The sequence below is a fragment of the Micropterus salmoides genome, unplaced genomic scaffold, assembly GCF_014851395.1.
Source record: "Micropterus salmoides isolate LMB-PRFRI ecotype aquatic unplaced genomic scaffold, ASM1485139v1 Ms_hic_scaffold_12, whole genome shotgun sequence".
NCBI classification, from domain to species: Eukaryota; Metazoa; Chordata; class Actinopteri; order Centrarchiformes; family Centrarchidae; genus Micropterus; species Micropterus salmoides.
The window spans coordinates 36021849-36039436 of NW_024040263.1; the positions used below are offsets into that span (position 1 = coordinate 36021849).

The 17588-nt window shown below is 45.4% G+C and overlaps 1 protein-coding gene across 7 annotated transcripts in view; it reads left to right on the plus strand.

Moving 5' to 3' along the window:
- Positions 1–17588, plus strand: part of LOC119899909 (semaphorin-5B-like) — a 149617-nt gene that overhangs the window by 66419 nt on the left and 65610 nt on the right. For all 7 annotated transcript variants that reach the window (XM_038714740.1, XM_038714742.1, XM_038714741.1 and 4 more), the window contains exon 7: positions 11892–12177. In XM_038714740.1, coding sequence (XP_038570668.1) covers positions 11892–12177 — 286 coding nt within the window. The remainder of the gene's footprint in view (positions 1–11891; positions 12178–17588) is intronic.

Consider the following 17588-nt stretch of genomic DNA (forward strand, 5'->3'; position numbering starts at 1 on the left):
ATGGCCAAAATAATATAATCCAGACAAGCTCAGGGCAGGATCGTGACAAACATTCAATATTGTTCACTCAAGTCAGCAATCTTGTGCTCAGTTAGCACACAATTACCCAGGTGGAAACTCATAGTTGAAAACACACTAATCAGAATGTTCGATAGATAAAAGGACCAGAGTCAGTTCATTCAGCTTTGAAACAATGAATCCAGAGAAATCTGAAGGAAGGGGTCGAGGACACCCGAGAGGAGAAGGAGGAAGATGAGGAGGAGGAGTAGGAGGAAGAGTAGTATGGCGAGGAGTAAGAGGTGAAGGAAGAGGAACAGTAAGAGTTAGAGGAGGAGATAGGATAGGAGGAAGATGAGGAGGCAGTGTAGGAGTACGAAGGAGGTGGAGGACGAGAATCTCTGGCCTGTCCTGGACCAAAGACACGATGCTGGGGGAGAATAATTTGTTGTTTGGTGTCTTGGACTTTACAGCACACTAAGGTATAAAAATGTGCAAATGTTTACATTTGTTATTTCTTTTGTTGTGTTCATCATGTGAAAAGGTATTTGAGGCGAAGAACCACAAGCAACATTACTATAACCCAGTAGTATTGTTTTGAATATATCTCACCAGTGTATAGGACTGTCTTGGAGTGTGTGTGCTTTTGAGGGCACAGTTTGGTATTTCAGCAAGATTGAATGGTTTTGAGTGGAGAGCTTCATTTTGATCTAAAAATAGGATGTTTGGGGAATTGGGTGAGAAGTTGTGGATGTGTTTAGAGTTTCAAGAAAAGTATGCATAATTTCAAGAAATGTGTCTAAGCAATTGAGAAAAGCTGTAATTAGCCACCGCTGCCATTCCACTTTTGGATGCTTGTTAAACATTGTAGCAGAATGACTTATGACTTATCATACTGTGAGGATTTCAGAACTGGCCACACCTTTTATATATCAGAATCAGAAGGAGCTTTATTGCCAAGTAATGTTTTACACATACGAGGAATTTGCTGTAGATATATACATGTGCATTATTCTGGGTCTGTGCCGTGCAGAAGTAACGCAACGGAAGAGAATATTGTGTACATATAAATACATAAACTGACAACAATAAAATATACAAAAAAGATTAACAATCAACAACAAATATGTGCGACATTCCAGGTCTGAGCCCGACACGAGATGAAATGGTATTTACATGTGCAGAGACATTTGTATCGTTTGCAAGGGGGGAGACAGTGGAGGCCTTGTTAATGAGGCTAGTTGCAGACGGGAAGAAGCTGTTTTTGTGGCGAGAGGTTTTGGTCCTGATGGACCGCAGCAGTTTGTGTCCGGGGTCAGCTGCAATCTTACCTGCTCGCCTCAGAGTTCTCGAGGAGTACAGGTCCAGAAGAGAAGGAAGATTACAGCCAATCACCTTCTCTGCAGAGCGAATGATGCGCTGCAGCCTGCCCTTGTCCCTGGCAGTGGCAGCAGCGTACCAGATGGTGATGGAGGAGGTGAGGATGGACTCAATGATGGCGGTGTAGAAGTGCACCATCATTGTCTTTGGCAGGCTGAACTTCTTCAGCTGCTGCAGGAAGTACATCCTCTGCTGGGCCTTTTTGATGATGGAGGTGATGTTCTGCTCCCACTTGAGGTCCTGGGAGATGATGGTGCCCAGGAAGCGGAAGGAGTCTACAGTGGTGACTGGGGAGTCACAGAGGATGATGGAACTTCAGGAGCTTGACAGACTGGTGACTGGAGGTGCAGCTGTTGGTATAAAGGGAGAAGAGAAGGGGGGAAAGAATGCAGCCTTGAGGGGAACCGGTGCTGATGGTCCTGGAATCAGAGACATGTTTTCCCAGCTGAAGTGCTGCTTCCTGTCTGTCAGGAAGTCTGTGATCCACCTGCAGGTGGAGTCAGGCAGGCTCAGCTGAGAGAGCTTGTCCTGCAGCAGGGCAGGGATGATGGTGTTAAAAGCAGAGCTGAAATCCACAAACAGGATCCTGGCGTAGGTTCCTGGGGAGTCCAGGTGCTGGAGGATGTAGTGAAGGGCCTGTTTACTGCATCGTCTACAGACCTGTTGGCTCTGTAGGCGAACTGCAGAGGGTCCAGGAGAGGGTCTGTGATGGATTTTAGGTGGGACAACACAAGGCGTTCAAAGGACTTCATAACCACAGAGGTCAGGGCGACAGGTCTGTAGTCGTTTAGTCCAGTGGTCCTTGGTTTCTTGGGGACAGGGATGATGGTGGAGGCTTTGAAGCAGGCTGGCACATGGCATGACTCCAGTGAGGTGTTAAAAATGTCTGAACACCGGAGACAGCTGATCAGCACAGTGCTTCAGGGTGGATGGGGAGACAGAGTCCGGCCCAGCTGCTTTGCGGGGTTTCTACCTCCTGAAAAGACCGTTGATTTCCCTCTCTGTGATGGAGAGAGGAGGGGAGGGGGTGGAGCTGGCCAGCTCTGAGCTTCTCGCACCTTCTTGCTAAACCTGTACTTTAACACCCTGCACCCGGCACTGTCACCACTCCTAAATGCCTCCTCCTTTTCCAACCTTAGCTGTCTGAGTTTAGCTGTGAACCAGGGTTTGTCATTGTTATAACTCACCCTGGTCCGTGTTGGTATACATGTGTCCTCACAGCTTCACTAGTCCACTTCTTTGATGCCCTCACTACAGGTTTATAGAGCTTTATTTTCTGCCATCATGTGATCAGTATGTCCCAGTGGAGCGCATGTGACGGCGTGATAGGCACTGCTAACTGTGGTGTAGCAAAACGGTTTACAGTTAATGATAAGAAATTCCAGATCAGGAGAACAGTGTTGCTGAATCACTGTCACGTCAGTACACCAGCCATTGTTAATATAAAAACAGACACCTCCACCTTTTGTTTTTATCTGAGAGTTCTGTGTTTATACAGTTGCAAGCCTGCCAGCTGCAGCGCGGAGTGCGGTGTCAGCTCACACAGCCACGTCTCCATGAAGCAAAGAACAGCAGATGAATAAAAGTCCCCGTTTTTCCCCACCAGAAGCTGAAGTTCGTCCAGTTTGTTGCATAGTGAGCACACGTTGGAGAGACATATTGCCGGTAGTGGTGTGCGGAGTCCCCGCCGGCGAAGACGCCCAAGCGACCTTGCTCTTTTTCCTCTCCTGCGGCACTCCCTCAGCTGATTGTCTCTGTAAAACTCTCAATTTTAATTCACAAGTGCCTTTGTCTGAAGTTGGTTCAAAACACAGATAACACAGAGGGTTTTTAAAGTTGTTACCTTTGTTTACCATTTACCATTGTTTTTGTGTGTTTTAGTTATTATTTGTTGTCTGCCGCGCCGGCTCAAATTCCCGTGAGCTGGAATGAGCTAGAAACATGAAGCTTGGGGGAATAACTGGAAATGGTGTGTATCAGCTTCCATAGAAATATGAACCCAATCGGCCACATGGTGGCGCTATAATTAAGGCTTAAAAATGCAAACTTTGAAAGGCCACGCCCCTTACGCCATAAGTCCGAGTGACTTAAAATTTTTCACACAGGTGCAGCTCAGTGTGCTCTACAAAAAAGCCTCAAGGACTATTAAGGTCCGCCTAGAGTTTTTTTCTGCCATTTAGAATTTTTTTTTTGGAAAATCACATTTTTGACATTTCCTCCTAGACCATAGCTCCGATTGCCACCAATTTTTCAGTGAATCATCATTGGATCAAGCCTATTAAAAGTTGTATAAAGCACTAGTTGCCTAGTTGCTCCAGAGGCGTGCGACCTCTGACATATATAGCAATTGTAAGTCGCTTTGGACAAAAGCGTCAGCTAAAATGAATAAATGTAAATGAAAGGGGCGTGGCTCTAGACATGATGACCACAAATCAGCAACTGTAGGGCTGTCAGCTAAAATGAATAAATGTAAATGAAAGGGGCGTGGCTCTGGACATGAACAACCACAAATCAGCAACTGTAGGGCCGGTCATCACAAAACTCACAGGATATGTTCAGATAGGTGCCTCGGATATACCTGGACAGTTTGATGTACATACGTCACTAGGGGGCACTACAAGCGCAAGACAGGTGCTTAGCATTACAGAAATTACACTATAAATCTCATATTCATTCTCCAATCATCACAAATCTCTCAGGCTATGTCCACATAAGTAAATGAAACATGCCCTGAAAGTTTCATTCAAATCGAACACCCGAGGGCGCTATAAATGCAAACAAAGTACAGGGGATAAAACGCAAAACAGGCTACAAAATGCATATTCCTTGTCCAATCAACACAAACACTTGCAGGATATGTCTACATCAGCATCTCACACATACCCTGAAAGTCTCATTCAAATCCACCACTAGGGGTCGCTATTAATGCATCGTAACTGGACATGGAATGATACAAATCAAGCTATAGAGCAGAAAATTGTTGTCCAGTTGTTACAAAACGTGCAGGATTTGTTTAATAACAATGTTGAACCGTATGGTGATAGTGGGAAAAAAGGTATGAACCTGCGAATCGCCGCTTGCAGCTATATTTTACATTTACTCATTTGGCAGACGCTTTTATCCAAAGCGACTTACATTTGAGGAACAACATACAAGCATCAACAGAGCATCAAATACAGATACACAATACAACTGACAATAAGTACTAGTAAGAGCTCATAGTACATATCACATCAATGGGGTAAATACCTAGGGAAGGAAGTCAGAGTTAGCAAAAAGTGGTAATCAAAACAAAAAAGTGCAATTAATATAAGATCATTGTAGGGGATAGAAGAAGAAGAGTGCAGGATGTGCATGATAGAGGTTAGGAGTTAGAGGTGTTATAAGAGGAAGTGTTCTCAGAAGAGATGAGTTTTCAAGAGCTTCTTGAAGTCAGAGAGGGACGCCCCTGCTCTGATGGCGTGTGGTAGCTCGTTCCACTATCGTGGTGTCACAGATGAGAACAGGGACTGGGATTGCTTTGTGTTAAGGGACGGCAGAGCCAGGCGGCGTTCGTCGGAGGAGCGTAGCGGCCGAGAAGGAACGTAAGTTTGTATTATGGAGTTTAGGTAGATGGGTGCAGACCCAGTAGTCACTCTGTATGCAAGCATTAGTGACTTGAATTTGATTCTGGGGGCCACGGGGAGCCAGTGGAGGTCCCTGAGTAATGGAGTGACATGAGTCCTTTTGGGCTGATCAAAAACCAGACGTGCTGCCGTGTTCTGAACCATTTGTAAGGGTTTCACTGCACAAGCTGGAAGACCTGCTAGGAGGGCATTGCAATAGTCGAGGTGAGAGATAACCATGGCCTGTACCGGAAGCTGGGTGGCGTACTGAGTGAGGCAGGGCCTGATTTTCCTTATATTGTATAGAGCGAAGTGGCATGACCGAGAGCAGCAACATGGTCTGAAAAGGACAGCTGGTCATCAATCATGACACCCAAGTTTCTCACCACCTTGGTTGGAGTGATGGTTGCGGAGTCAATTTGTAGTTTGATGTTATGATGGATAGATTGCTTGGCTGGAATGATCAAGAGTTCAGTCTTAGAGAGGTTTAGTTGAAGGTGGCAAACCTTCATCCATGCAGATATGTCCGAGAGACGGTCCGTGATCCGTGCCGAGACGGTGGGATCGCCTGGCGGAAGGATAGGTAGAGTTGCGTATCGTCTGCATAGCAGTGGTAAGAGCAGCCGTGCGAGCGAATGATCGCCCCAGTGAGGTGGTGTAAATTGAGAAGGGGCCCTAGCACTGAGACTTGGGGCACCCCTGTGGAGAGGCAGTGGGAGGAGGATAATTGTCCTTGCCACAAAACATTCTAGGAACGCCCCAAGAGGTAGGATTCGGACCACAGGAGTGATTTACTCGAGATGCCCATTGCTGAGAGAGCGGGGAGCAGGATCCTGTGGTTGACTGTGTCAAAGGCAGCTGATAGGTCAAGCAGGGTAAGAACCGAGGATTGGGCTGCAGCTTTAGCTGACCTTCTTCTTCTGTTACAGACAGAAGAGCCCTTTCAGTAGAGTGGGCACTCTTTTAACAAGACTGGTATGGATCTAGGAGGTCATTCTGTGAGAGGAATTCTGAGACCTGTTTGAATACTGCCAGTTCAATAGTTTTGGATAAAAATGGTAGAAGACACTGGTTGATAGTTCTCAACCTGAGTTGGGTCAAGTGAGGGCTTTTTGAGCAAGGGTGTAACCAAGCCTGCTCGACCAAAAGTGGTTGGGAAGGTTCCTGAAGCCAGAGAAGTATTTATCACATGAGTGATTGTCGGGACCACGGTAGGAGATATGGCTTGGAGGAGATTCGTAGGAATCGGGTCCAGTGGGCATGTAGTTAGACAGCTACGGGTCAAGAGTTCTGATACACTGCTCAAAAAAATAAATCTGAAAAAATGAAATAATCTCATTAAATACTCCTTTCTTTACATAGTTGAATGTGCTGACAACAAAATCACACAAAAATGATCAATCGAAATCAAATTTATCAACCCAAGGAGGTCTGGATTTGGAGTCACACTCAAAATCAAAGTGGAAAACCACACTACAGGCCGATCCAACTTTGATGTAATGTCCTTAAAACAAGTCAAAATGAGGCTCAGTAGTGTGTGTGGCCTCCACGTGCCTGTATGACCTCCCTACAGCGCCTGGCCATGCTCCTGATGAGGTGAGATGTGCTCAATTGGATTCAGGTCTGGGGAACGTGCAGGCCAGTCCATAGCATCAATACCTTCCTCTAGCAGGAACTGCTGACACACTCCAGCCACATGAGGTCTAGCATTGTCTTGCATTAGGAGGAACCCAGGGCCAACCGCACCAGCATATGGTCTCACAAGGGGTCTGAGGATCTCATCCAGACTCTGTCACGTCTTTCACATATGCTCAGTGTGAACCTGCTTTCATCTGTGAAGAGCACAGGAACCCAGTGACGAATTTGCCAATCTTGTTGTTCTCTGGCAAATGCCAAATGTCCTGCATGGTGTTGGGCTGTAAGCACAACCCCCACCTGTGGACGTCGTGCCCTCATACCACCCTCATGGAGTCTGTTTCTGACCGTTTGAGCAGACACATGCACATTTGTGGCCTGCTGGAGGTCATTTTGCAGGGCTCTGGCAGTACTCCTCCTGCTCCTCCTTGCACAAAGGCGGAGGTAGCGGTCCTGCTGCTGGGTTGTTGCTGTCCTACGGCCTCCTCCACATCTCCTGATGTACTGGCCTGTCTCCTGGTAGCGCCTCCATGCTCTGGACACTACGCTGACAGACACAGCAAACCTTGCCACAGCTCGCATTGATGTGCCATCCTGGATGAGCTGCACTACCTGAGCCTCTTGTGTGGGTTGTAGACTCCGTCTCATGCTACCACTAGAGTGAAAGCACCGCCAGCATTCAAAAGTGACCAAAACATCAGCCAGGAAGCATAGGAACTGAGAAGTGGTCTGTGGTCACCACCTGCAGAACCACTCCTTTATTGGGGGTATCTTGTTAATTGCCTATAATTTCCACCTGTTGTCTATCAGTGTTGCTTCCTAAGTGGACAGTTTGATTTCACAGGAGTGTGATTGATTTGGAGTTACATTGTGTCGTTTAAGTGTTCCCTTGAGCAGTGTACTTCGCTCTCTGTGAGAGGAGTAAACGAGGAGAGTGAAGAAACACTGACCTGGGAGGGCAGAGGAAAAGATGTAGTAGGACTGATACAATGGTTGAGTTTGAATGTTTCAGAGAATTGGCAAGTTATAGCCGCCACTTTGCCTGTGAAGAAGGCAGCAAAGGTATCAGCAGACAGGTTTGTGGGTGGTGGAGGAGGATTTAGTAGTGCTTTAAAAGTGGAAAATAATATCCTATAGTCAGTGGCACTGCTAATTCTGTTATTATAGTTCTGAGATCAGTACGGAGCCCATGGATGGTATCAGTTAGCCACGGGTGGGACTGGTTTGGTCGAGCAGGCTTGGTGGATAGAGGACACAGGCTATCCAGGCACAAGCTTAGTGTAGAGCACAGAAATTGTGCGGCATCATTGACCTCAAGTGAGGAAAATGTGTTGAGGGAAGGTAGAGCCAAAGGTACCATTGAGGCAAAGTGAGCGGAAGACAGGTTGCGGAGGTTGCAGCGGTGTGAGACCAATGGTGTTGGAAGAATAGGCTTTTCCTGTAGGCATACCGTGAACTGAATGAAATAGTGGTCAGACACATGGACAAGAACGAGGTCAAGCACCTTGCCAGCTTTGTGGGTCGGGGGGCTCAGAACCCGTGTTAGATCAAAGGACTGAATCAGAGACAGGAAGTCTGCTGAGTTTGAATTGTCTAAGTGAATGTTCATGTCACCAAGGACAAGTAGGGGATAGTCATGCTCTGGGATTGAAGACAGTAGTGTGTCTAGCTCCTCCACAAAGTTACCCATTTGTCCTGGTGGACGGTATATGACAATTACAGAGACCTTTACCAGATGGGACACAAAGACAGCATGGTATTTGAAGGCACATTGATTCGGGGGTAGCAGCTGTGTGAATTTCCATTTGTTGGAAATTAAGAAAGAGTAATTGGTGGACAGCGCAGCGGGGGTAGCAGAGTTTTCTGGTTTGATCCTGGTCTCAGTGAGCGCCAGTAGCCCAAGAGATAATGTGTTAGCATAAGCAGTGATGAAGTCAGCTTTGTTGACTGCCGACTGGCAGTTCCATGACCCAACAGACAAGTAAACAGATGTGGCTGGTGCCTGTTTTAAAGGCTTGAGGAGTGCCTGGTTTCTGTGCCTGATGGCATGATACCTCTTGCGTGGACCGGAGACAATAGGAATAGTGTGGTAGCACATGCCCTGAGTATAGTTGTAGCTGGCAGCTTTAGGTGAGTAGGTGTGCCTCGGGACGGGAAAAAGCTTCTCTTGTAGGCGGCCTTGCTCAGTGGACTAGCACAGGTAGACTCGTTGGTCTTTACCAAGTAGGTCTTCACACAAGGACACGCTATCGCTGACGCTTCAGTGGTAGGTTCCACAGAAGTTGTATGAGTCTAATTGCACACAGGTGTTGGGCATTAAGACTGATTGCACCCAGCTGAGATCACCCTCCGGATAAACAAGACAAAAGCTAGGTTTCAGTGGGTGGGACACACACCCAGTTGTTTGATCATCTATCGTAGATGTGAAATGAAATTACGAGACCACTGCCGCTGTGTGGACAGCAGTTATGTATCTTCCTACTCCATTTCAAAGTCCCCTGAGGTACATTCTATCATGGCTGTTAACAGAGAGAGACTGTATTTAGTGATGAATCTACAGTTTGCTTAGTGTCAAACAGCACCATGGATGTTTCTTCCTATTATTTTTTAGAAATGTTCAGTTTCAAACTACAACTTAATATGAAATGTCTCAAGAAAATAGTTATTCAGTTATAAAATCAAATGGAACTTGAGAATGAAGAAATCTATGGCTATAGTTGTTTTTATTTTAAATTCTTTGTTAATTCTGGCATCAAATTCGATATTATATCATGTCATTGTAATATGTCAGCATGATATTCACAAATTCAGTGTCTTTCTCAAGGACTTCAACGGATAACATGCTGGCTGACTAACACACAAATACTGCTTTGCTTTTAACAATGTATTTTTTTTTAAATCCAATGGGTTTCTAACTGATTCTTTACACAGTTAAAAACTTAGCAAAATAATCTCAAACCACATAGGAGCTTTTCTGAAAATGTAAATATGAGTACATTTCAACATTTGTCATGGGGGGAGGGGGGCTGAGTGCAAGAGCAGAGAACAGAGGTGGGGGGGCTGAGTGCAAGAGCAGAGAACAGAGGTGTGGGCCCAAACGCAGACAGTAAGCAAAGGTTGCAGTTCAAATGAAGATTTATTTAGTCCAAACTAAACAGGAATACTAACACATTACTTTTAAATTAATGGCGAGAGTCCAAACAAAAGGGAAAATCCAACAGTCCAACAAAGGTAAATCAGACATCAGAGGCAGAACACTCAACATTAGACGCAAAGACGTGACCAAGACTGAAGACATAAGCAAGCATATACACACACACACACACACACACACACAGGAACTAACAAGCAGGGTGGGAGCAACACAGGTGAAAGGGATCAGGACTAATTAGGCACAGCAGACAGACACAGTTAACAGGGCAGAAAGAAACAGGAAGGTGAGACAGATCATGAAACCAGAACAGAATAAAGAATGAACCAAAATTAGCAAGAACACAAGCAGACACAGATCCACAAAACAAAGGCAGAGGTAGACTAATCATCAAGACAATATGTTTATGAAGATTCTCAGTCATCCAGGTCATAGTTATCCAACGAAGGTTAAAATGAAGGGCAACTGGACTTGGTTGAAGATACTGGAAGACATTTCGTCCCTCATCCAAAGGACTTCTTCAGTTCTGACTGACTGGCAGGGAAACTCAGCTATTTAACCTCAGTGGGGTCCTTGGCCCGGGTCATCGATACCGCTGGTTCGTTAGTGTTCCCGGTTGCTGTGACGACAGTCGTTACAGTCGTTAAAACTACCTGTGGCCAAGACTGAACGACCGTCGTTGGTATCTTCACCTGAGGCCAATAGGTTACGTTTGTTGAGTTTCCTGGGAAGTGATGAAAGGACAGCATTGTAAGTGGGGGCCTTCCTTTCTTGGATGTTGAGGTTGGAAGGGGGGGCCTTCGCATTAGATGCAGATACCTTTAGTCTGAGCTGTTCCGCTTCTGTTTCTGTTAATTTGTTTTTCCTAATGGCCGATTCTGTGGCTGTGATGAGGTAACGCGAGAAGATGTTCACAACAACAGTTTGGCCTTCCTGGACTGCGCTGTACACATTGAAGAGGACAGGAGCCTGCAGATTGGTGTTTACAGAAAACCCACACACACAGACCAATACCTACTCTTCGATTCACACCACCCACTGGAGCACAAGCTAGGGGTCATGAGAACACTGCACCACAGAGCGGAGAACATACCAACAAGCGCCCAAGCCAGAGAGAAGGAACAGAACCACCTGAAGGGGGCACTTACAGCCTGTGGATACCCTAAATGGACCTTTGTGAAAACAGCCACAAGATCCAAGAAGAACAAAACTACAGGGGAGGAAAAGAAGGTCAAACGCAACAACATTGTGATTCCATACGTGTCTGAGGTATCAGAGAAACTCAGGAGGATTTTCAACAAACAAGAACAAACCCAAGAACACACTAAGACAGATGCTGGTCCACCCCAAAGACCGCACACCCAAACACAAGAAAAGCAATCTAGTGTATGCGGTCCAATGCAGTGAGGAATGCACAGACCTGTATATTGGGGAGACTAAACAACCACGACACAAACGCATGGCTCAACACAGAAGGGCCAACTCCTCAGGTCAAGACTCTGCAGTCTACTTACATCTGAAGGACAGAGGACACTCGTTTGAGGACCACCAGGTGCACATTTTAGACAGAGAAGATGGATGGTTTGAAAGAGGTGTCAAGGAAGCATCTACACCAGGGTGGAGAAGCCGTCATTGAACAGGGGAGGGGGTCTACGCCACCACTTATCCCCCACTTACAATGCTGTCCTTTCATCACTTCCCAGGAAACTCAACAAACGCAACCTATTGGCCTCAGGTGAAGATACCAACGATGGTCGTTCAGTCTTGGCCACAGGTAGTCTTAACGACTGTCGTCACAGCAACCGGGAACACTAACGAACCAGCGGTATCGATGACCCGGGCCAACGACCCCACTGAGGTTAAATAGCTGAGTTTCCCTGCCAGTCAGTCAGAACTGAAGAAGTCCTTTGCTGTATATTTATTTATTAAAGTCTCAATTTACTTGAATTACCCAAATGTACGTTACATAGACATAGACTGTGGACAATGAAATTACCAATTAAACCAATTCTTTAATAAAAATAGTTCCAATGACAACTGTGTATGAAAGGATATGTGGATCATCCACAGTCACAAAGACACTATTGCTGGATCCTCTCCTTCCCTTCTCCTCCCTCCGCCAGAGCCCCACTTCATCTCAGCCTACGACATCGGCCTCTTCGCCTTCTTCTTCCTGAGGGAGTACGCAGTGGAGCATGACTGCAGCAAGACAGTTTATTCCCGTGTGGCGCGAGTCTGCAAGAACGACATCGGTGGGCGATTTCTCTTGGAGGATACCTGGACCACATTCATGAAGGCGAGGCTCAACTGCTCCCGCTCTGGGAATATCCCCTTCTATTACAACGAGCTGCAGAGCACCTTCTACCTGCCAGGGCAAGACCTCATCTACGGCATCTTCACAACTAATGTGTGAGTGAACACAAATGGATATTTATTACAGCACTGCACTTATTTACATGTGCATAAGAAGGATTTTTTTTTCTGAGGTTTCTGACAAACTATGGTTTATCATTTGGCATCTTGTAAACAAATAATCCACATTTCCAAAGTATTATTATTTCATTATAATAGGGTTAATATTAAGTTTCAGATAGTGGTATGCCACTCACAACTTTAAAATAAGTCTTAATAGTATATATTAAGCATGTGCAAGGATTCAGACATTTCAGCAACTGTACAGGGTTGAATGTTTTCTTGTGATTTTAAAAATAGTTCTCTTTGGGAATGTATTACTTTCCCATGACAATTAGGATTTCTCTCCATAAAAAAAGTTGATTTTAAACACAGAAATGCAGGCAGTTAATCGTTAAATGTCCATCCATCCATCCATCTTCATCCGCTTATCCGGGGTCGGGACGCGGGGATCGTTAAATGTCATGTGTAATATTTAGTAGATCATGATCACAAATAGTTCCTTTGAACAGCAAGAATCGTTCAGTCCGTTTTTTCAGAATATCATCTTACCGGTTTCATGTCTAAATTATACAAATGTATAGATGTTTATACGGTCAATTAAGCATATGTATTTGGAAGTTTACCTTATGACCATCTTTATAATACTGACCTTTAGATATTACTGTGTGCAATGGCAGCAAAGGAAAATACACGCCTTACATGCAGCCATTTGCATTATTCCCATGTTTTGCGGCACAGAGCACTGCTGTTGGAGGTTTAGTTGTAACATTAGCGGCTCCTCTGCACCTGATGCTAAAATGATCTCAGTTCCCAGTATGTAATCCCAGTACAGATCCATCCACAGTTTATTATGTCTTTGAAGGCACATGTACACGCAAAAGAGTAGGCAACACCTTTATCTTACACCTTGCTCTAATGTCACCTTTTATGATTACACCTTTGGGAGTGGTAATCTATTAATCACTTATAACTCATTGTTTCCTTTACGGTCACCAAATATGTAATTGTATACTTCCTTGTTGGGCCTAATCAGATAATTAATCACAATAAGCACAAATAACAGTGGTAACATGATACAGTGTCTATAATCAGCATGTAGGCTATCAGTCAAATTCAGGTAGAATCTTTTTTAAACTTTTCTGATATTTATCTTTCAAATTAGCTCAGTGTGTGTGTTGAAGAAAACAAATGAAGGGAATGAAGGCGGGGATACTTTTAGAACAGTTAATTGTGAGTCTGCTATTCAGCCTCTGTTGTGTATTTAGTGTGCCAAAGAATCTATACAAATTTGAATAACTACAAGTTTTAGTTCATACACCAGAGCACTAGGCAGTCCTTAAAGCCCCTCTCCAGCCAGCTGTAACTGCCGTTTTTGGTTAACGTTCTTTCTCAAACATGGGGGTGTGGTTATAATATATAATAGTCATTCGTAATCAATTACTATGTGTTAACATCACTACACTGTAAAGTTTAGTACACTTTACTGTCTGGCAGGAGTAGCTGTTACTTACCTATGATAGAAACTAATGTGCGAGTATCAGCTGTTATCAAACAGTCGATGGTCCTGTCACGCACTGCACACGATAACTCCCACTACGTTTTATGGTGCGCTTACTTTACCACGGACTGTGCTATTTTTTCTACCGTTACAATACAACGGTTGTGTCCTGAAGAATGGGGTATTTACACATTTTATACAGCCTCATTAGGTTGACAATAAAATGAATCACGTTTTATGCGTTTGCAATCATTATATATATTAAACAGATGCATAGTGCATTAATGGTTAAACATGTTTTATATAAAAATATTAATGTATTATAATATTTGGGTGTGAATGCTGCAAGCAATGACAATGACAATGGCGTCCTCTGCTACAGTGGATCACCGACGTCCTCTGCTACAGTGGATAACCGACGTTAGCTCAGTTAGCCCAGCCCCACTCGCATTAAACCTGCACTCTAACACACTGCGGTTAAGCGAGTACTGTTCTTTACTGTCCTCGGCTATAACGTCTTTTGCTCAAACGTTACGTAAACATTCGACAAACTGCATATCTGTAAGTTTGTCCACTTTTCCCCAGCTCCGTAGTCACCTCTCTTCCTTCGTGTCTCTCCTGTCTCTCTCTCGCGGCTTTTTTTTTTGTCGTCCCTTCCGTTTTTTCTTTCCCACCCAGTCCAGCTCATTTTCTTAGTTACAGCCAATCACCACAAGTGACACTGACTGACACCCACAGCAACCAATCAAATGTCGGTATTCCCTTCAGTTTACCTTACTGTTTTACCTCAAACACACAGAACAGTTTATTTTGCAAATATTTACATTTTCATCTCATTTAGGACTAAATTATCTTAATATCTGAGCTAAACATTACTCTTTTTCTTTATTAAACTAAATTTCTTTTTAGGTTAATTTCCATACTGAATTATTTTATTCTGCTTTTGATAGGAACTAACTTATTTTAATCCCTATATTTTTCCTTCCTTATATCCTTATATTTTTTTGTTTGTGCATTTCAGCTTCTTTTAGCATTTCAATTAAGCTCTTTTCATTTTTTGCAATGTTTACTACATTTGTATACATTTCAGCTTCTTAATGCATTTGAATTAAGTTTTATTTATTATTTGTCTCACAGTCCGCCTCACAGTCTTATAGTCCACCTCTCTCTCTGTCTCTCACAGTCCGCCTCACAGTCTTATAGTCCACCTCTCTCTGTCTCACAGTCCGCCTCACAGTCTTATAGTCCACCTCTCTCTCTGTCTCTCACAGTCCGCCTCACAGTCTTATAGTCCACCTCTCTCTCTGTCTCTCACAGTCCGCCTCACAGTCTTATAGTCCACCTCTCTCTCTGTCTCTCACAGTCCGCCTCACAGTCTTATAGTCCACCTCTCTCTCTGTCTCTCACAGTCCGCCTCACAGTCTTATAGTCCACCTCTCTCTGTCTCACAGTCCGCCTCACAGTCTTATAGTCCACCTCTCTCTGTCTCACAGTCCGCCTCACAGTCTTATAGTCCACCTCTCTCTCTGTCTCTCACAGTCCGCCTCACAGTCTTATAGTCCACCTCTCTCTCTGTCTCTCACAGTCCGCCTCACAGTCTTATAGTCCACCTCTCTCTGTCTCACAGTCCGCCTCACAGTCTTATAGTCCACCTGTCTCTCTGTCTCTCACAGTCCGCCTCACAGTCTTATTGTCCACCTCTCTCTGTCTCACAGTCCGTCTCACAGTCTTATTGTCCACCTCTCTCTCTGTCTCACAGTCCGTCTCACAGTCTTATAGTCCACCTCTCTCTGTCTCACAGTCCGCCTCACAGTCTTATAGTCCACCTCTCTCTCTGTCTCACAGTCCGCCTCACAGTCTTATTGTCCACCTCTCTCTCTGTCTCACAGTCCGTCTCACAGTCTTATTGTCCACCTCTCTCTCTGTCTCACAGTCCGTCTCACAGTCTTATAGTCCACCTCTCTCTGTCTCACAGTCCGCCTCACAGTCTTATAGTCCACCTCTCTCTGTCTCACAGTCCGTCTCACAGTCTTATTGTCCACCTCTCTCTCTGTCTCACAGTCCGCCTCACAGTCTTATAGTCCACCTCTCTCTGTCTCACAGTCCGCCTCACAGTCTTATAGTCCACCTCTCTCTCTGTCTCACAGTCCGCCTCACAGTCTTATAGTCCACCTCTCTCTCTGTCTCACAGTCCGCCTCACAGTCTTATTGTCCACCTCTCTCTCTGTCTCACAGTCCGTCTCACAGTCTTATAGTCCACCTCTCTCTCTGTCTCACAGTCCGTCTCACAGTCTTATAGTCCACCTGTCTCTCTGTCTCACAGTCCGTCTCACAGTCTTATAGTCCACCTCTCTCTCTGTCTCTCACAGTCCGCCTCACAGTCTTATAGTCCACCTCTCTCTGTCTCTCACAGTCCGCCTCACAGTCTTATAGTCCACCTGTCTCTCTGTCTCTCACAGTCCGTCTCACAGTCTTATAGTCCACCTCTCTCTGTCTCACAGTCCATCTCACAGTCTTATAGTCCACCTTTCTCTCTGTCTCAGTCTTATAGTCCACCTCTCTCTGTCTCTCACAGTCCGTCTCACAGTCTTATAGTCCACCTCTCTCTCTGTCTCACAGTCCGCCTCACAGTCTTATAGTCACCTGTCTCTCTGTCTCACAGTCCATCTCACAGTCTTATAGTCCACCTGTCTCTGTCTCTCACAGTCCGCCTCACAGTCTTATAGTCCACCTGTCTCTCTGTCTCTCACAGTCCGTCTCACAGTCTTATAGTCCACCTCTCTCTCTGTCTCTCACAGTCCGCCTCACAGTCTTATAGTCCACCTTTCTCTGTCTCTCACAGTCCGTCTCACAGTCTTATAGTCCACCTCTCTCTGTCTCACAGTCCGCCTCACAGTCTTATAGTCCACCTCTCTCTCTGTCTCACAGTCCGCCTCACAGTCTTATAGTCCACCTCTCTCTCTGTCTCACAGTCCGCCTCACAGTCTTATTGTCCACCTCTCTCTCTGTCTCACAGTCCGTCTCACAGTCTTATAGTCCACCTCTCTCTGTCTCACAGTCCGCCTCACAGTCTTATAGTCCACCTGTCTCTCTGTCTCACAGTCCGTCTCACAGTCTTATAGTCCACCTCTCTCTCTGTCTCTCACAGTCCGCCTCACAGTCTTATAGTCCACCTCTCTGTCTCTCACAGTCCGCCTCACAGTCTTATAGTCCACCTGTCTCTCTGTCTCTCACAGTCCGTCTCACAGTCTTATAGTCCACCTCTCTCTGTCTCACAGTCCATCTCACAGTCTTATAGTCCACCTTTCTCTCTGTCTCAGTCTTATAGTCCACCTCTCTCTGTCTCTCACAGTCCGTCTCACAGTCTTATAGTCCACCTCTCTCTCTGTCTCACAGTCCGCCTCACAGTCTTATAGTCCACCTGTCTCTCTGTCTCACAGTCCGCCTCACAGTCTTATAGTCCACCTGTCTCTCTGTCTCACAGTCCATCTCACAGTCTTATAGTCCACCTGTCTCTCTGTCTCTCACAGTCCGCCTCACAGTCTTATAGTCCACCTTTCTCTCTGTCTCAGTCTTATAGTCCACCTCTCTCTGTCTCTCACAGTCCGTCTCACAGTCTTATAGTCCACCTCTCTCTCTGTCTCACAGTCCGCCTCACAGTCTTATAGTCCACCTCTCTCTCTGTCTCACAGTCCGCCTCACAGTCTTATAGTCCACCTGTCTCTCTGTCTCACAGTCCATCTCACAGTCTTATAGTCCACCTGTCTCTCTGTCTCTCACAGTCCGCCTCACAGTCTTATAGTCCACCTCTCTCTCTGTCTCACAGTCCGTCTCACAGTCTTATAGTCCACCTCTCTCTCTGTCTCACAGTCCGTCTCACAGTCTTATAGTCCACCTGTCTCTCTGT